The following is a 21,191-nucleotide window of genomic DNA, read 5'->3' as shown; positions in this document are numbered from 1 at the left end:
CAAATTATTTGAAAGAAAGCTTTTACTATTGTAAGCAAAGTGACTCAATCATTATATCTACAGGATGGGCAAAAAATCACCAGGTCCTCAGTAATTATAACATTTAGAAATTTTAAAAAATAAAAAAATTGAAAACTACTTAGGAAAACATGTGAGGTTAAATTCACCCAATGTGAAGAAAATGTTGCCCGTTTACCATCTGAATCCTTTACATTTAAGGTCTCAAAATGGTAATGAATGTCAGTCTCATTTACATTATTTATTTATCAGCCATACTATCACATTTATATCTCACAAAAAGTTCCAAATATCTGATGAGCAATGGCTCTTAGCAAATAACTTCATTATTATTTTTATTACCTGCCATTTGTATGGTACTTTTAAGTTTAGGAGGTGTTTCCCCAAGATACATAATTTAACCACACAAGGTAATTCTGTGAAGCAGCCAGTATGATGCCCACACATAAAGAAAGTGAACGAAGCCCACATTTGCCTAAGGGGGTTCATCTGACTGGCCAGCACACCCAGGTATGTGCCTTAAGCCCACAGCTTAGAAATGGCCTGCATTCAATGTTTATAAAATCTGCTCTTTCTTTAGCATCACCAAGCTATCATATGTAAACACATTTAACTTGAAGGAAAGAAAGCTGTGAGCTCAGATAAGAAGGCATAGATCAAGACAACTACTTCATTACAGAATAACCTAAATAAAGAAAAGCTTCCTCTTTTAAATGTCTTAGCTTAAAAGTTTTCCCAAAGTCACCTTTACTTTTGAGTTCAAACCTGTCTGTGACCAACCTGCCATCATCCGCTCCTTTCCCTATTGCTAATAGAGCCTCCAGGTCCGTGCCCTTCAGTCCATACTGAAGCAGTTCTTTTGCAGCATCCACATTTTCAGGAACTCTTTCCAAACACTCATGAAGAACCCAGGATCGTTTCTTTATTTTACTCTGGATACAAAGAAAATAAAACACAGAGGCATTGAACAAACCACGACATCTGACAGCACCTGACAACTGCCTTCTAGAAGTACAGAGCTGTACCTTAAGGAGTCTAGCTTCCTAAGAATTTGGCTACAGGTAGGTGCTAGAGAAGGCCAACAGAAAACAGCTAATTAATTCCCTAATGGTGATTAGAACTGGATGCAGGGAATGTGGTTCCAACTGCTTTCTTTCTTCTTCTAACGTACCACAACAAAACACAAACTCAGGACTCCTTTCTGGAAATGGAAAAAGATCTTTCCAAACTTTTATAGTTACTCTTTAGTTTGCATTTGGGCTACATAATAGAGTAGAAAATAAAGCAGAAAGGGAAGATATCTCCTATTATAACAAACATGCTTAACTTTGAAAGAAAACTAATGAAGCATAGCACATCAGTTATGTATCTACTTGACCATGAGGTACCTCACAAAGTGTGGGTGACAATTTAATCATAAAAAGATGTGGTTCGCTGTGCTTTAAAAAGACCAAGTCCTGTTCCTCCCTCCGAACTGCTTCCTCTGATTCCACGCAAAATCCCTGACTTGCCCTCTTGCTAGATTCATTGTGGTTACAGATGTGAATTAAAATTTGACTCATACCCTATAGCCTTGTACACATTCTGGCATATCCACCCTTCCTTCCAAAGTCGCTTAACGCATTTCCCCTTCCCAGGTCTATGGCCGCCATGCCAGCCTATGTCAAAAACACCTAACATCTGGGACGCTGCAGGAGCCCCTTGCGCTACCAGGGTTTCCCACCACCACTCCCCTTCCACTCCAATGCATGTTCCACGCCATCTTCCTCTGCACCGACATAGTCCATGACAGTCCCCTAGTACCCTAATATAAAAAGCCTAAGTCATCACAAGCTTTCAACATCCTCCTAAACCCAAATCAATTGTCTTTCTAACCACGTTTCACTATTGCAGAATATCAGACCCTGCAGACTGGTTTACTTACAGAGCTCATTTATTCATCCAAGAAATATTTACTGGACACCTACTGTGTGTCCAGACACTGAAGTATACATGAGGATACAGCAAAGATTAGGACAGATTTAGTCACTGGCCTCATGAGTCAGGCTCATTTTCTTTTAATTTGCTCATATAGTTTGTCCCACTAAAGAGCTCTTCCTCTCTTCTAACTCTAGAAGGCCTACTTTGAATCCTTTTAAATCCCTGCTAAAAACATCTTCACTACAGAAAGTCTTCCGTAACCACAGGGTCTGTATGATTGCTACCTCACTGGGTTCCCACAGCATTTGTGTGGAATCTTCTTGCGTGGTTATTTATACCTCAAGCGCGAAGCTTGTATTCACAGTAAAGATAAAAGCTCCCTGAGAACAAAACCATGTAAGCAGCTCCTCTGCTGCTTCACCATCTTACTCTTAACTGCCTGTTTATTTAGCTGAATTAAGTATTTCACTCATTTAAAAAAAAAAAAAGTTCTTGCTTTTGTCGCTCTAAAACTTATCAGCTCCTTCAGAGACCAAAACTGTCCTTTACTGAGTTCCAGAAAAAGCCATAAAATGGGTATACGTGAACTCATGAGCTCACTCTCCTGAGTCACAAAAGAAGAAAGATAACACAGATTTGGTGTTCTGGTGTTCTAAAGAAAATACTAGCAACTTTGTCTTCTTCCTTTACTTCATTTTCTCATGCTCTCTCATCGCTGATGCCATGCTTGGATTGACAGTTTATCTTGCTGTTTGGTTGAAGCATCAACTTCTTACATACAACTTTCTACATATGGTTTTATTTTTAATTACTCATGTACATAAACCTGCAGCGAAAACAATTATCGTGACATTTTTCCAACATTTCTTAAAATCGTCCTAAATACAAAGATATTTTCATTTCAAGATATAATGTCAGATGAGAAGTCCCACCCTTTGAAAAGCATGCCATAAATGCAACTACTTCCTCATAACGGTGCCAAGGGTCTGAATATACAGGCTACATACAACTTTAACTGTGGTAGCAGGTAGCAGGAGGACTCCAATTGCAGGAATTAAACCAAAAAGGGGTATTTGGCAAACTTAATATGTCAGTTACCTATCTATTGCCTCTCAGCTTCAAAGTCCTCTTCACAGCCAGCTTGGGATAGACAGCATTTCCCGTTTGCCACTGACACAATATTAAGCTTTGTCAATAGAGGGCGCCAGAGGGCCACTGCAGAGGAAAAGGCTCTGGGTTTCTAGTCCGAAGTGCTCTGGTTCTTCTAGCTCCTGTGGCTTGGCAAAGCAGGTGCGGGGCATCCAGGGCGCTTACTTCCCCTCTTCCTCCCTCTGAAGACAACTTCCCATTGAATTTCTCTTGTACTCCTATGGACAGGTTCCTTCCCGGACTACACCGCGCATTCCAGGGGGAGTTTTTTTCTTTTCATTCCTGGCCATGGTTCCTTCTCTCCCAGTCTTGAGCTGCAACCATTCTGGTGGGGTGGGGGGTCCTGCTTACCACTTTCGGGGGTTTTCTGACCCCCACTCTGCCCCACCCCACCCCCGGTCACTGCCATACCCTAGCAATAGGCATCCAGCCTGCCCATCCGTCCAACCTTTTCCTGCCTACCAACCTTGGTAACTAAGGACCAACCTTGGTAACTAAGGACCAACCTTGGTAACTAAGGACCAACCTGGACAACTAAGGACCAGCCCTTCCATCCAATGTGTTACAACCATTCGTCGCCCAATGAGGTCTGAATCCCAGCCCAGGCAAAGAGGCCTCCCTTCCAAGTCCGTTCCCTCCTTGGATATGCCCCTTCAGCCCTGGGGGTGAAGGAAATTCTTAGTGTTCTCTTTACCCCCTTATAGATAATCTCTCATTACAAGAAAGTAATTCTCAATATGAAAACTTCCCCTGTTCAAATTACTGTGTGGTTTCTGGGAAAGAGAGAGAACTGAGGTAGAGGAAGAGAAAGGATTAGGCCAAAACCAGGCAGTTGGCTGGTTTATCGGTGTTCATATCTTCAGCATGAAGGTCCAGTTGCAGCACCAATAAAACAGGATAATTTTTCCAGATTGAGTAAAACACACGTCATCAGCTATAGAAAAGTCAGCAATATAAAGCACTCTAATATAAAGCCCTATAACCAAAAGATATTCTACAAAGTTGAATTTTACCACGTTACCAAAATGTTTAAACATACCAGGTAATTCTGAATCGAAGCAATGTTGACCGCCGACTTCCTCCACTGCCTCTGATAGACAAGGTCCGTGTCCAGGCCATAGGTCTGAGCCAGAGACAAGGCTTCCTCATACTCTTCACTTTCAATCTTTGCACAAGGAAACGGAGACGGGAATGTTACATGACCGAACTGTCCCCGGGGACACTACAAAGATGTGACGAATGATGAATATCCCTTAACCTGCACTATGTTATGCCTTCTGAATTATTTTCATGTGCCCTGTGGCACCAGAGGCTTATAAAAGTTTTCAGGGGCAGAGGAATATTCTTTTAGCACTTTAACAGGAAGATAAGAGACAGAAGATGAAATGCCCTCATTTATAGAGTAAAATGAACGGTACCAAGAGCCTGACTCCTAGGCCTGGGCTCCGCCCAGGACGCTGCAGGAACAGCACAAAAGACAAGAAAACTCAGTGCTAAGCCCTGACTAGAAAGCAAGTCCATTCGTCTTCCCTCACCACCTGGAGTCTGAGGAGCCAGCTGTCCTGAGACAGATGAGGTGAGAGCAGGGAGGCCACAGGAAGGGCAGCAAAAGCCCAGGCTAAGCTACAAAGTGAACAATCAGTCTAGGTAAATTCATCTGTTATCCACTGTTTTTATTTTCATTCCTCAGTCACCAAGATGAGCATTATTTTCAAAAGCTTTATAATGCCGATATTTCTAACACGTCAATTATATGACAATTCTACTTTAAATATCTTTGGTGAAAAATTTGTTTTTCTCAATGACATAACATAAAATCTGGATGGCAGCGAACTTTGCTAGGAACCTGACGCTCTCTCACCTTTCTCTGATAAAGCTCCTCTGGAGTTGTAGAGCGCAAACTCACGAGGCGGTAGTGTTTAGTAATGGTCCGTGGGCGTTTCCGCAGCGGTGCAAATCGCTCCATTTCAGTCACTAGGTACAGGCCCTGTTTTACATAACCAAAGTAGCGAACCTTGGCAGACATTTCCTGATCAGAGTCAGAATCCTCTTCTCCTTCATCTTCTTCTCCACCCCTAGCCTCCAAACGAGACCGTTTGGGGGCAAGTTTAATCTCACACTAAATTAAAAAAGGAGATGCTAAATTAACAGAGATGAACTAAAGACAAGTGTTAATGAGAAAAATATTTTTAATTCTACTAATTAAAAATATTAGTTTGATTCATTACATCAGGCACGTGATTAAGAGTAAGAACGAAATTCAAAGGAACTCAGCAACAAACGTTATAAACGTCAACAGGTCTAGCAACATGCACATAGACCACTGGCTCCAAACCTCCAAAACTGAAGACTTTTTTTTATTTTTTTTATTTTTTTTTTTAACTTTTACTTATTTAAGTGTGTTTTTCCAGGACCCATCAGCTCCAAGTCAAGTAGTTGTCTCAATTCAGTTGTGGAAGGCGCAGCTCATAGTAGCCCACGTGGGGATCGAAACGGCAACCTTGTTGTTAAGAGCACCGCACTCCAACCAACTCAGCTAACCGGCCGCCCCTGAAGACTCTTTCAATAAGAGGTCATTAATATGATCTCGTAAATTATGCTTGGTAATTATTTTAGGTAAATGAAGGAGCTGAGAATGTTAATTTCTTCACTTTTGATATTTTTATACCAGCTATGGAAAAATAAGATGATTTTTTTAATCTATTTAGAAAATGAACATGAACATTTTGCTTTACCGAGAATAGCTCTCCCACCCTCCCCTTTTTAAAAATGTCTAATAGCTTCACAAAGTTCTGAGAGTGAAAGCCTGACTGTTAAAGATAACTTTCATTCCAGACTTAACAGAGTTGGCTTAGATTTTAAGCTATAATTCTCGCTAAATCTTTACACTCAGTAACAAACTTTAAGGTAAAAAAACATTTGTTGATCTATACTGAAGTGAAGCTATTGAAGGTCGTTACCCTTAAAAGTCCTAAAATGAGGGGCCGGCCCAGTGGCTCAGGTGGTTGGAGCTCCCTGCTCCTAACTCCAAAGGCTGCGGGTTCGATTCCCACATGGGCCAGTGGGCTCTCAACCACAAGGTTGCCAGTTCGGTTCCTCAAGTCCCTCAAGGGATGATGGGCTCTGCCCCCTGCAACTAAGATTGAACACGGCACCTTGAGCTGAGCTGCCTCATGGATGGCTCAGTTGGTTGGAGCGCGTCCTCTCAACCACAAGGTTGCCAGTTCGATTCCTCGAGTCCCGCAAGGGATGGTGGGCAGTGCCCCCTGCAACTAAGATTGAACACTGCATCTTGAGCTGAGTTGCCGCTGAGCTCCCGGATGGCTCAGTTGGTTGGAGCACGTCCTCTCAACCACAAGGTTGCCGGTTCGACTCCTGCAAGGGATGGTGGGCTGCGTCCCCTGCCACTAGCAACAGCAACTGGACCTGGAGCTGAGCTGCGCCAGCCACAACTAAGACTGAAATGACAACAACTTGAAGCTGAATGGCACACTCCACAACTAAGATTGAAAGGACAACACCTTGACTTGGAAAAAAGTCCTGGAAGTACACACTGTTCCCCAAAAAATTCCTGTTCCCCTTCCCCAATAAAAAAAAAAAAAAAAAAATCTTTGAAAAATAGAGAAGTCTTAAAATGAGAATTTTAAATGATCAAAACATAACTTTAAACTACTAGCCTCTATTTTCCAGTATTTTTATCACGATCAACAAGCTTTTCTTACCAAAAGAACCAAAATTTTTAAGTTATCATACTTCACAGAAACAGGTTAAAGACTATATTTCTTAAGTAGCAATACCTTTTACATTTTAAAATGACTAATCTAGAAAAAAGAGAAAAATCTATCATGTCAGTGAATGAGAAAAATGTTCTATAGAGAGCAAAATGACTAAATTTTCTTCATTCTTTCACAATGCAAGTTTTTTAACTGGCTAAACAATAGATCTTTTTTATACTGCCCACAATCTCAGATTCCAATCATATATCTTTGTTTTTAAAGTCAAAATTTGATAATAACTAAATTAAAAAAACAGAAAACAGATATTTAGATTTTTAGTGAAATACATTTTTACTTTCAAACACACTGGTCGCTCTAAATGGGAAAGCATTACCTCCAAACTTAAAAATCCTCCATCATGAGTAGCAGTGACTTGAGGTGATGGTTCAAACCATTCACAGGATTTTCCCAGTAAATTCTTCAGAGTTTTCACTGAGGAAACAGTCAAAGCACCAGAGCAGCGAGCCAAAGTCACTGCATTGTCTGCCCACCAATTTACATCTATCAGTGGGTAAAAGGACTCTTTATCTAATGGGGGAGAACAAATCAGTACAAATGCATCTTGTCAGTGTGGTTTAAACACAACACATTTAGTCCAATAATCAATTTAAAAACCATATTTGAGCCCTAAAGTTCTGTTAAATGAGAAAAAATAAATTGTAAGTCATCACTCAAATTTTTACAAAATGGTAATTTATTTAATTAACATTTGGGTGCCAAGAATTTGCCAAAGTCCAGAATTACAGGGATGCAGAGGTAAAATATATAAGGCTTTTCATCTCAAAAACTGAAGAATATACAGATACAGAGGTTGCCAAAAAAATGTATACGCATTTTAAGAGAGGAAAAAACTGTATTAAAATTATAATAGAATGAATGACACCAGCATTCATTTGATTAATGCCATCTTTTGAGTGAACATCATACTATACATTGCTACATAATTCAATTCAACTTTGAAAAGTAATACATAGATAACATCGCTTAAAATGTGTATACATTTTTTTGGCACCCCCAGTATATTTCACCATTTTCAACACAATAAATTGAAAAGTAGGTGTGTACAAAGTGTACAAATTATGAAGGTTATAAAAGGTTTTGAAAAATGTTCATGTATCACTTTTCAGACAAACAATATGAGAGAATCATACCCTTTTTAAAAGCGTAAGACAGATATATAATAGTTTTTCAATGCTATTTCCTAGTAAACTTGTGATGGGATTAGGATATGCCATCCCAGAACAGGCCCCTTTGACATAAGAAATACTTCAAGCTGAAGGAATTTGAGGAACTCAGAGTTCTTTTCCTTTGTCTTGTCACTTCTCTAAGATGTACTGTTCCTTTGCTCTGATGCTTTATGAGCCCTTTCCAACAACTCTTGGAGTTACTTATCACTGATGTTCCCATGTGTAAGCTCCACGCACACACTAATTAGCATGTTTGTTCTCCGATTATGTCTTTTGTCAATCTAATTTTACAGGGCCCCAGCCAGAGAACCTAAAACAGCGAAAAGAAGATTTCTCTCTCCCCTTCACATAGTATGTCATCTAAAGAGCGCCTTCATTATACAATAAGTCTTTTAAGGTTTTAATTATCATATTTCATACAACTCACCTCTGACTTTTTTTCTCTTTTCAGTAGAGAGTCTCCAGTCAGGATTAATGTCATCATAACCTGGCTAAACATGAAAAATATTCACATGACTTCTTGAGTCAACAATGTAAGAAAATTATGAGATAATCATCAAGAACTACGGATTTAAAAAAAAACAGAGAGAGGTGATGCTTCTTCCTTTGATCTCTTGGTTATACCTAGTTGAAATCTATTCCTCTCCATAATCTTGAAAAGCAATCATTCTTACAGTTAAAATGTGCACATGAGAGTATTGGGACTCAATTTGATGGAAACAGCATGCATACGAATAAGAAAGCAAGCATACAATTAAAACAAATGAAAACAAGATGCGCTAACATTAACTCCACACTGGCTCACACACATACATACTGCGAGGAGAACAGCCACTGCTCTCCTGAATAAACACCGGCCTGGCTACAAGTCCTACTCCTCCTACTTCCACACAAAGCAACCTCTGCACACCTTGGTTTCCATACCTCTGAGGCTGGATGCACAACCTGCATGGCACCTCCAGTTCTAACTTTCTATGATGAAAAGTCACCTAAGCAAAAATGTATAACCATGCAATCCTCAAACTGAATCGATTCAATCTCGTAGCAACATAATGTCAAGCCCAACTTTAAGAATAGAATGACACATCATTCTGTCTCAAGTATCATAAAACAGCTCAGATTTAGCCACTGTAAAACACCATCTTGGCTCGCTGTTAAGTTATCTTCAGAATTACAATAGCATAGGAAAAGAACCCCCCAAAAACCAAAAATCATCTGGGTGTTTATCTGAAATCTTAAGCCTAAAAAAAGTGATGGTATACTTAAGTCAAACGCACTTTGTCATCTAATGTGATACAATAAGTATATATGTGTCATTACCAATTTATCACTGGCTAATACTTTAGACTATTAAAATTGATAAGAACTTCCTGCTCTCTACTACTGTAACAAGTCACTCAGAGTAGTCCCTGAGAACAGAAAGTAAAATTCTTTAAACTTTACCCAAAAACAAGTTACCATAAAAGGCTATTTATATACTAAGGGAAGAAATAGATTTAAAAAGACAAGTTTCAAAGAATTAGAAGAAGGTATGTACTATTGAAAATAATCCACTGAAGTGAAATCATATTTGATCATTTATAAGGAACTTCAGAAGTTTCCAATGCCTCTGACTCACCAGCTGTACGTGTCCCAACACCACCATTTATTCATATGATGCCACGTGTGGGTCTCCCTACTTACATTCTGGAGTACACAAGGGGAGCATAAAATAACACTTTAAAACCCTAAGCCCAGCAAACAACACCACTGATGATTCACCCTGGGATAAATTTAAGATGTACAGATAACAATGAAACATCACAAAAAACACTTGAGAAACTATTTTACAGAAATCATCTCACTGGCATTAAGCACTTTGAGAATTCAAAGTGTGCTCGTCTTCATCCAAGTGAACGATGAGAAAGAGCACAAGGAACAAACAGCAATGGTCTACTGGAGCCCGTCTCCAGACACTTGAGGACTACACTGCTCCATGCAGATGGCTTAAATAACGGCTGTCTCTTGCAAATCCAATTTTAGACAGAAGGTGAAGATTTGTTCTTCTGCATTCAGATCCATTATACAGCCCACGCATCATAGTAGCTAAATGCTGCATGAATGAATGAACCAATCATTGAAATCACTGAGCCCTAATTAGAATGTCTATGCTATAGGAAAACTAGTTGACATAGTACTAATCTTCCTACACCCTTTCAACAGTGTAGTTTCTTCTGCTATTTTAGTCAATGAATTCTGTGCACTTACACTGTGAGAGAGAAAGAGGAAAAAAATCAGACATTATAGGGCCCACACTCAAGCCGTGGAAAGCTAAAAATGGATATAAATGACTAACCCAAGACCAAATTATTAGCTAACTGCCCTCAAAAGACGTACAGTAAAAGTGCCAGGGGTCATCAAAGAATGAAGAGATCATCTGGGCTTGAGAAAGATGAAGGGAATTCCAGAGGCACAAAGGAAGCCTTATGTTGCTATGCTTTTAAGTCTGGATAAGATGTGGATACGGAAAATGGGTGAGGAAAGGCATTTCAGTCAGAGACCACAGCGTGAACAAAAAGTACACAGTAAAATACTAAGTTTCTTTATTAACTAAAGTACAGGACATCACAGTCTAATTATAAGCATTTTTGTTTGCGAGTTTTTGTGAGGAGGAGAGAGTTAATAATGTCACTTTTCATTGAGGTGAAATTCACATAACGTAAAATTAACCACTTTAAAATTAAGAACGCAGGGGTATTGAGCACATACACGATGCTGCGTCACCTCTAGCTCTAACACATTTCTATCACTCTGTGTAAAACTGCTTACCCATTAAACAGGTATTTACCGTTCTCATTTCCCCAACTTGCAAAACCACCAACGTGCTTTGTGTCTCTATGGATTTACCTGTTCCAGATATTTCATATAAATGGGTTCATACCATAGGTGACCTTTTGTGTCCGGCTTCTTTTACTTAGCGATATGTTCTCAAGGTTCGTGCAAGTTGTAGCGTGTCTCCGTACTTTTCCTTTTCATCACTGCATAATATTCCATTGCAGATATATACCGTAATTTGTTTATCCATCCTTCCTTTAATGCACATTTGGCTTGTTTTCACTACGTGGGTGTTGTAAATAGTGCTGCTATAACATGTACGTAGGTCTGTTTGTTTGAGTACCTGCTTTAATTTCTTTGGAAGATACACCTATCTGGCCTTCAGCTTAGCAGTACGTAACAGAGTCATTCTCAATACGTGAACTAAATGTTTAACCTCACAATATGTGGAAGTCTGATAAAACTATCTGCACAGTGTATTTAAGAAAGAAGCCCAAATAAAATTCCAAACTTAACTCTGCTTCTGGCAAGAGCAACGTATCAGACCAGCAAACTGACAGCTTGTCCCTCACCGCTTTCAAACCTGGTATTTCCACTGCTCCCCTCGTGCTATTCAGAAACCTTCCATTCTGAGGACCCCATCTGTGAGAACTGCGACCTGGCTATGCCTTACGACATCTGATACACAGCAGGCTGGTGCTGAGGACAGGGTCACCAAGCTCCCGTGACCCCCACGCGAGCACACAGAAGGTACTCACCCCTGGCACAATGCTGACACATTCTGAGAAGCAACCTCCATGTCACTCCTCTTTGGAGGACATGCTACCATATGTCTGCAAACAACCTAAGGTGCCCTCGCTTTACAGTGTAGGGTAGCCTAGAGGCGGATGTCATAAGAACACAGTCATAGATTTGGTACAAAAAGGCTATTACGGCTAAGCCAACATTTTCTTCAGATTTAAGTATTTTGTTGTTGTTGATTTTTTTAATGGCTAGAAGGTAAGTACAATGAAGCCCCTTCCTACAACAACATAAAAGCAATCTTTCAAAAGTTTATTCATCATTTCACAAATGTGTATTAGTGTTTAATATGCCAAGCCCTTCGTTAGGTCCCACGGAAGAAATACGTAGTCAGTGTCCATTCTCAGGGAGCTCAGTCTAATGAAGTTGTGGAAACAGCTCTGGATTATATCAAGATTAATCACAGGAATTGACATCTTCTCATTTATCCTTCATTGGTTCATCCATTTAACAAAATTAGTCCTTACCTACTACGTGTCACAGAGAAAATAAAATGAAAAGGATAATTTTCCTGTCTACCGCATCTAAGGGAGTACAAATAGGCAAGTAATAAAACTTCTTCAGAGAACATTTAAGGCCAAAAATGAGATGTAAATATATAAACATATGGGAAATGTTTGAAGCGAAAATCACTTTAGCAATTTTACTCTATTCCAGACATGAACAGAACTTAATACTCACAGATTTCTAGCCAGATGGATTTTCACACTGACAATGAAAGCCCAAGTATTTAATCAACTCAAAACTAGATAGAAGTCAATCAGAACAGACACTTCCCACAACTATCTTTAATCATTAGATTTTATAGAGCAAATACTCAATCACACAAAGCACATTATGAAAACTAATAAAGTAGCAAATTACATGAAGCCCCAGATGAGCAGAAATCACAATTTGTTACAAGAGTTTTAAGGTTGTACAGGGCAACGGTAAGTTTCTTCAAAGGCAATGTTTAAGCTAAAATTACAAGTTCCGACTATATACTATATATTCCTACTGTAAACTAAATAGCTTGTCCATTCATTTCCTGTAGCCCCAAAGAGAAGCGAAGCCCTGTCCCACCTGGTTGACCCGAGGTCACATGACGATTGCTAGACGAGTAAGAGCAGCTGGTGATGAGTACATAATACACCTCTCACTTATTAAAGTCACATGTCCAGTGTCTCTACACGTGAAGTGCATGGCGCCAGGCAGCTCATTCATGGGAACTACGTGGGCCACCCCTCCCTTGTTTTCCATCAATAGCATAGCTCAGCTAGTACCTGTTTTCCCCACAGAATGGTCAGTATTTCTCAGTGTTAAGCACTGTAAGAAGAAACTCTGAAAAAAGGCTTAGTCTATGACGTCAGAGGACCTGAATCAAAATGGAATCTTCATTCTAACATTTCATGGTCTCAGTTAACTACTTTTAGCACTATTCCTATCCATTAAAATGAGTATAAACACATTTTTTACTTTCTAGGGTTGCTATGAAGCAAATGAAATAGATAAAAATTGTTCTGTGGAGAGCCAAGCCTGACTGTACAAACTCTATTTATTCCCAACAATCCTTCTCACCCACACCACCCACTGAATTTATGTGCCTTTTCTGTGAGCCTAGCTTTTCTTAATATTAACATGTTATTTATTGACTTATAATTTCCCTTGCAAGACTACGAACATCTTAAGGGCAAAGACTGTGATTTATTGCATTTGGTAGCAATTCAATAAACTTTATTATTTTATGATTTGTTATGAATACAGTAACAACTTACTCTTCATCGTACTGTTACATACAAGCTTTACAGCACTCACTCGCGCATGCTAGATTTAATAACTCCCTTCGTATATTAAAGTCCAAATCTAAAATGCCCAATCCAATGTGATTAATCCCCAGCATGCCAGTGATAGACTGAAGCAAAGTACGGCTGTTCAAACTCCTTCTGCTGGAAAAGAGCTGCCACCCCCACCTCCTGACCCACCACACAATACAAGGGATATCTACTATGAAGGAAAGGGTGTATCAATGACAGGCTAGCTCTGTTCTCTATTCTAGTACCTGGTACACATTAACTAGCTCAAGAGTTCAACATATCAGAGAGCGCTGAAGAAATCTGTGTTACAGTCACTGAGAAAAAGGATTTGTCTCTGTTTTTTTAAAGATCATCAAATAAATAAAGGCTAATTATTAGGGATTTTCCCCCCTTTTCCCAACATGGTCATGGAAAGAGCATGGACATCAGAGTCTGAGAGCCATAAAATCAAATCTCAGCTCTACGGCTTGTTGAATGACTCTGGGACAAGTGCTCAATAAATAGTAAGCAATGTGATTATCAGGGTCAATTCTGTAAAAGCTACAAGACTATCTCGTATGTGTGCACCTCGATCCTGCTGAGCGACGTAAGCCTGATCTCAGTGTAGGAAAGAAACCCGTGTGGGCTGTGAAAATGTGGCCTCACAGGGGTTTGTGTGTGATGAAATGAAGGTTCAGAAAGAATAGAAGAAAGGGTGAGGAAAAATTAGGGAGCAGGGAGAGGAGGGTTTAGGAAACAAGCATGAAGCAGCATAATGATCAGAGGAGAAAAACGGCCGGTTAAAGAAGGAGTTTGCATTTTCACCGTAACCTTAGAATTTTAAAGAAAAGAACAGATAAAATCAAATGATCTCTCTGTTTTCAACTGTGGACAGAAACTTCTTTAGAGGCTGAAGTTAGTAGGGGTCGCAGAGGGCCGTCTTTCCGTCTTTCCGTGTGCTGAGCAAGAAAAGGGAGGGGCTGGCAACCACTGGTCCCAGAACAGGACAGACTCTGGAATGAGGTGTTCTGAGCAGCAGTGGGAGTGGCCATGAAAGTAGGATTCGGTTCAGGAACTATTGCTAAGCCACTGTCCTAAGCCTCAGCACAGGATTCCACTACCTGCTAAACGTCCCTAGTGGTGGCAGTCAGGGTCCTGCTTTCAGTTCTGTGAGCCCAAAAACCTATTTTTTCCAGTTTGCTCGGGCATTCAGGGGAAACTTATACCAACCAAATAGGGAGAGACTGACATATAACCCTAAAGATGTGTAAATTTGTAATAAAAGATACAACTAGCTTGAGAATGAAGCTGCATCGCCAAGTGGTCTCTCGGCAGACTGTTAGGGGGACACTGGGTCCGAGCCATGGGACGGGAGATGGAAGCTCACTGAGGTACAACACAAAAATCAGACTGCAGTAATTCCTGATGAACTGCTGTTCTAAACTCTCAGGGCATGTCTGTTCAAAAGACTCTCACTAGGACAACACTAGAGACGAACTTCTGGCCGGAACTCATCTCTCTGCCCACCAGGCTCTTCTTTTGCCGTTTTCTAACTTCCTTCCTTTCCTATCCCATTACTTTTCAGATGACCTAAGTCCAAACTACTGATTTATACTTATTCATTCTGAAACTCATACTGAGTTTCAATGTTTTTAATCAATTTATAATTATTTGAATAGAGTCACTGTAAAATTCTAATTAATAAATAACATTAATGAGTTAAAGAGTAATGGATTATGATGACATTGACTGGCAACTAAGACCAAAAAAAATGTCTAACCAGTTAAAAAGTTGAGTGTAGGCCAATAAAGAGTACAACAGATGTAATTTATCTTTGCAAGCAAAAAGGATATCCAGAATTTCAGTAAACAAAAAAGCATACTAACAGAGATTTTGCTTGAATAGCCCTTAACCACATGTGTGACATTCTAGGATATACATAAGACAAAATATTAAGTGTGCTCCAGAAGTGGATTAGTATTTCTACTGGGTGAATGAAAATAAGAAAACAGAAAGTTTGGGGGATAGGATAATGCCTTTAATATTCAAAGTTTTCACCATCTAAGAAAAAAATTAGCCCAAATGTAAGATGTACATATACTAGGACATCAGGACCTTCCCAAATGATAAAAACTGAACATTTTCTCACTATACGTTGACCACCATGACAAATACTGGGTACCTGTTGGATCTATTTATTACCTGACGTGCCTCGCTAAAACACATTTAAAAAAAAAAACACACAGTTTTGAGAGTTGATCCACTCCACTGCTAGAGTGAAGATCTAAGTCAGGTCAGCGGTAATTTCAGAGGAAAGAGAATGTCCCTTGTATTTAGCTACGTTGAAGACTGAGCAACACTTCTTCTATTTAGAACAAATCTAGATCAAGCAAGACAGACTGGTAGAGACGTGGAGGAGACCAAATTAAATTCAAGGTGAATAGCAACTAAGGAGAAAAAAAAAATCTTCCCAAACTTGTGCGGAAGGTACTAAAGAAGTGTTCATTAAAGGACAGCCAAAACAAATAAAATTTAGGTCTGTGGAAAGAGTAAGAAAATGTAAATCCACTTCTTCTTCCTCTGCTACTCTGAGAAAAGCCAGTGCTGTTTGCTTATTAAGAATTCTTTCAATAGTGCCTTTTAACTGATGCAATGAAACTTAAAAGAATTCTGGAAGAAAACATCCATTCGGATCATTCAAGGAATATGCTCCAGTCTCAGAATTACAAAACTAATAAAACTGGTGCCAAGATATTTTATAGGAAAAGGGGAATGAGGAAGTGACAGAAAGGAAAATTAACCCTTAAAGTCCTGAAATGCAAAATAATCCTCAGAGTAAAAGCTTTATAACATAGCATTGTACTTGAGAAGACTGCTCTTTAAATCATCACTCTATCACAACACATGGTATTCATCATATGAGCAGAACTTTCTTGCTCATCGTGATTTTAAATTATAATAGATGCTGATTCTATGTTTCTAAACAACTAAATCATTTAATTCTTAAAACCCATCATTTTTTAATACATTAAAAAACTAACAGTTCTATCTCTGTTTCTTCACTATCTACCTTTTGAGTGAAGAGACGCTACTCCCTGCAAGCCTTACGTAGCCCGAGAATATTAGCGTTGCAAAATTTGGGAAGAATTGTAACCTTTTAGAATATTGACCCTCCAGAGCCTTCATCACATTAGTTGACTTTTGCTGAAAAGTTAACATCTCCATTCTGCATTTTTGGAATGAGAAAATGAGAGGAATGGAGGATTCAGTGGCCAGATTACACCCAGTACACAGAATGTACTGCACTACAAATTAAAATCAGTTCACAGTGCTACTCTATTCTTAATCTGCCCAATGCTGATAATATTATAATTTAAGTTTGGGAATGTTACTACATAATACCTGTGCACTAACTACAGTAGAATATCAACAAAAGGAGATCAGTATTGTCAGTACTCACCCTTAAGCAAGAATCATTCCAAGAATAATGATCATCAAGAGACATACCTGCTCATTCTGATTCCATTCCCCTTGCTGCTTCAGAGATGGAATGGCCCAGATGCTCAGCTTCCCCGAGAAGTGAATGGCTGCAAGGAGGGTCCCATCTGGAGAAAGGCTCATCTTAAAGATCCCATCCTACACAGTAAGTATATCACATGAATGTCAGAGCAAGGGACTTATAGCTGAGTAGAAATGACCGCCAGGATTTAATAACACTCTTTAGAGGTTGCCATGTCATACATGATCTCTCAAATTTAAGGGTTCCAACAGCTTCCTAACACTATAAATGTGCTCTAGCATAGAGAAACAGGATTCTTACCCTTAAGGAGGTTTTTTAAAAATCTATTTTATAGTGTTATAATTTATATATAACCCCAAACCCAAATATGAGAGCATTATTAAAATATTTCTTTACATCACACATCAATTACTATAAGTTCTCAATAACTGTTATGGGTTAATGTTGAGTACATTGTGAATTTCTTGAATTTTGGGTCCACATCCTTATAAGATTCTGTACACAATGTCTAGAATATTCTGAACATCATAGACAGGCCACAAATTCATGCTGTGTATAAGAAGGAAAGGGAGAAGAAAGAAGAGAGCAATGGAAGAAAAAAGGATCCAAGGCTGAGCCTTGGAAGGCCACAAGGAAGAAAATGCATTCCTTAATTTAAGGAACACTATGAATGTTTAAGATGTTCCAGATTTGCAGGCAGATTATCCAATTTAAGGAAGCTAATATTTGCCAGAAAGGAGAGAAACCTTGTGAGACACTGATTTCACAGCTAATCCCCATCCTTTCCTACAGAATACCAGGTTTGCTCAGTTACCACAGCGAGAGACACCAAGCAAGCAGGGGCCTCACCTCCCTACCACTTACAACAGAATCAAAAGAATGAACAACACCAACTGGACATCTGCTTCCCATTCAAGCATTTGTTATGGACAGGATCTAAGATAATTTACCCACAAGAACAAAACAAAGACCTGAAAATAGTAGCCCAGAACTTTCTTTCTCCTGAACGTTTAGAAAATCTGGCAAAACGGTCCACCCACCCCAGACGACAACCATCAGGTGAGACGATGTAGCACATGCACCCTGAGAAGAGTCATAGGCTTTCCTCCCAGCCAAAGCCCCCACCACTCTCTATGAGGGCCCCAAAATATCAGCTACAGAACTGGAAACTACACATGACTCTATTAAAACTCCAGAATTTACACCTGGCTCAGTTCACCGCACGATCTACCTAACTTCCACAGTCATTAGACTTTAAGTCCTCAACTCTAAATTGACTAAGGCACATTCGCCATCAAAAACAAACAGAACAATTTCAGGACATGAGAAACATGCTGGATGAGTGGGTAGATGGGAAGATTAGCATCCTCTAATCTCACTGAAGGCTGAAATCACCTTAACTGGATATAACAAGTCTATTCTAGAACGCCAGAATTCAATGTAAGAAAGTTTAAAATATAAATGCCTGGGACCCAGGAAAGGATCAATAAAAGCAAAAGCACTTCAAGCAAGACTCTGAATATATCACATGGCTTCCTCTGTGATGGAGAGGGGCAGGAGTAGAAGATGAAGCACAGGCATCTTCTTTTCACAACTCTAACATCAATAAGCGCCATGGTTTTGCATAAGGTGAGCCTCAGAAACATAGATTTCTATGAGCTAAAAGATCTCTCCGCCCATCCTTCAGAGTTTACAGAGGAAGAAAATGGAGACCCAACAGAGTTAAGACACTTGCCCAAGATCATTCGAGTGTAGACAGCAGAACCTGAACTAGATGCCGAGTCCAGCATCCTACTCCACGTCACTCCCATGATTACGGCCCTGACCTGGGCCACAGCCTTTCTGGGAGCGACAGGCATGCTCCGCCGTAGAGATTGTGGTCACGTGGACCTCATTATCTTTGCCACCTGAGTAATCGTCATGTATGACCTGTATGCTAACTCCCCAGTGTAAAAATGCTTCATTAAACAACTCCACTACAAGTGCTCTCAAAGCAAGGAGAAAGGCTATGAATCTATTTAACATTAACAAACAAAAAAAATATACTGAATAATGTGAATAATTTAACAACAGCATCGTGACCAGGAAAATAGTGAATGAATATGCTGAATTCTTTTGATGTCATCTCTATTTCCTTATTTCCTTCCTTTCCTCCCTTCCTTCCTTTCTAGACAATTAAGCAATAAATATATTAACTAAAATGTTACCAATTGCTTTTAATGTGGAGGGTTCTTGATCCCCTTGGTTTCATTTAATACTATGATATCCACACGGCAAACTTACCATTCCTTTCTTTAAGCATTTTGTTGTAGAAATTTGTAGAAATTTTCTACTTTCACATGAAGAAAAGTAGAAATTACAGTACAATGAAAACCCAGCTTAAAGAAACATCAACATTTCCAGCTTGTTTCATGCATCCTTCCCCCGTCCTCGCAAGGCCCTCACTATGGGGGAATTCCTGGAGGAATTCCTACGGACACATACGCCCACACCGTGTACAATTAATTAAGACCCGTTAACACTCAAGGTTCACTCAATGTTGACCTAAAAGGTACTCCAGTGATAATATCTGAGAAGCACGAGGTTAAGCTTTTTTGGACTTACCTGTTCTTGTCCTGAGCGACTGTAAAACTTGACACTTAACATCCTTAATAATCCCAGTGTCTTTGGTACCTACAAAATAAATGCATATCACACAAAGTGAGATTAATGTGATGCTTCATTGTATGAAGTCCTTTGATCATAAAATGAAAACTATAGCAAATCTAGTATTTGAAGAAAGTGGTTAAGAAAATCAACAGGTGTCCCAGATCTTGGTAAGACTATTTTATTTGACAAAAAAAAAAAATCCATCAAGCAGTTAATCTTACAAAATATACCCATAATCAAGTGTTTTTGAAATACATACATACCATGTTTCCCCAAAAATAAGACCTAGCCAGACAATCAGCTCTAAGGCGTCTTTTAGAGCAAAAATTAATATAAGACCCGGCATTATATTATGTTATATTATATCATACCGGGTCTTATAGTAAAATAAGACTGAGTCTTATATTAATTTTTGCTCCAAAAGATGCATTAGAGCTGACTGTCTGGCGAGGTCTTATTTACAGGGAAACATGGTAATAAATCTAGTACAATCTACACAGATTAGAATCCACTCCCAGCTATTCTCAAATGAGGCTGCCCCAGCTTATCATTTGATCCTAACATCATCATGGAAAAGGTCAAAACTTCCAACAGAAATTTCACTCATTAAGGAATTGATCCTGTACTTGAAAAATACCAGGAAAAAAATCATCCAGAAAGCAATATTTGAAATAACATGACACAAGAGTATCATTGTCTTTAGATTTAAGAAATATACTTATAAAAGCAAGAGGAAGAGATGGATGTAATTTTTTAAAATGGAAAATAAGTATTGGTGAAGATGTAGAGGATTTGGAACCTTAGCACATTGCTAGTGGGAACATAAAATGATACAGCCACTGTGGAAAACAGTTTGGCGATTCCTCGGAAAGTTAAACACAGAATTACCATAGGACCTAGAAATTCCATCTAAGTATATATCCAAAAGAATTCAACACAGGTATCTAAACAAATACTTGTACGTGAATGTTCATAGCAATACTATTCACAATAGCCAAAAAGTGGGAACAACTCAACTGTCCGTTAATGAAGAATGGATAAACAAATGTGGTCCATCCAGACAGCCGAGTATTATTCAGCCATAAAAAGGAGAGAAGCACTGACACACACTACAACTGGATGAACCTCAAAAATATTATGCTAAGTGAAAGTAGTCAGATACAAATGGCCACGTATTGTACAATTCCATTTATATGAAACATTCAGAATAGGGAAATCTAAAACACACAAGTAGATGAGCGGTTGCTGGGACCTGGTGGGAGGAGAAAATAGGGAGTAACCGCTTAATGGCTATGAGGTTTCCTTCTGGGGGGATGAAAATGTCTTGGAACTAGACAGTGGTGATGGCTACACAACTGCCACTGAATTGTACACTTTAAAATGGTTAATTTTATATTATGTGAAATTTACCTTAATTGAAAAGAAAAAGGCAAAGGGGGGTACTGTTTTGTTGAGGTTAAAATTTTTCCTACCAAAACTTCTGAGTAGCTGAAGACATCAGTGATGGCCTAGCTCCACATCTCCCAATATTTTCTCCAACAAGAAAGAAGAAGGGAAAAATAAACCTACATGAAAAACCATGCCT

The 21,191-nt window shown here is 39.1% G+C and overlaps 1 protein-coding gene across 1 annotated transcript in view; it reads right to left on the bottom strand.

Moving 5' to 3' along the window:
- NBAS (NBAS subunit of NRZ tethering complex) overlaps positions 1 to 21,191 on the bottom strand; it is a 272,797-nt gene that overhangs the window by 198,990 nt on the left and 52,616 nt on the right. Inside the window, exons 11-17 of the mRNA XM_033124755.1 lie at positions 19,562 to 19,630; positions 16,945 to 17,073; positions 8,478 to 8,541; positions 7,198 to 7,391; positions 4,949 to 5,206; positions 4,127 to 4,252; positions 799 to 950 (exon numbers count right to left, since the gene is read on the bottom strand). Coding sequence (XP_032980646.1) covers positions 799 to 950; positions 4,127 to 4,252; positions 4,949 to 5,206; positions 7,198 to 7,391; positions 8,478 to 8,541; positions 16,945 to 17,073; positions 19,562 to 19,630 — 992 coding nt within the window. The remainder of the gene's footprint in view (positions 1 to 798; positions 951 to 4,126; positions 4,253 to 4,948; positions 5,207 to 7,197; positions 7,392 to 8,477; positions 8,542 to 16,944; positions 17,074 to 19,561; positions 19,631 to 21,191) is intronic.

Source organism: Rhinolophus ferrumequinum, chromosome 13 (assembly GCF_004115265.2).
Source record: "Rhinolophus ferrumequinum isolate MPI-CBG mRhiFer1 chromosome 13, mRhiFer1_v1.p, whole genome shotgun sequence".
In the NCBI taxonomy this organism is placed as follows: domain Eukaryota; kingdom Metazoa; phylum Chordata; class Mammalia; order Chiroptera; family Rhinolophidae; genus Rhinolophus; species Rhinolophus ferrumequinum.
This window is presented reverse-complemented; position numbering and strand designations above follow the sequence as displayed.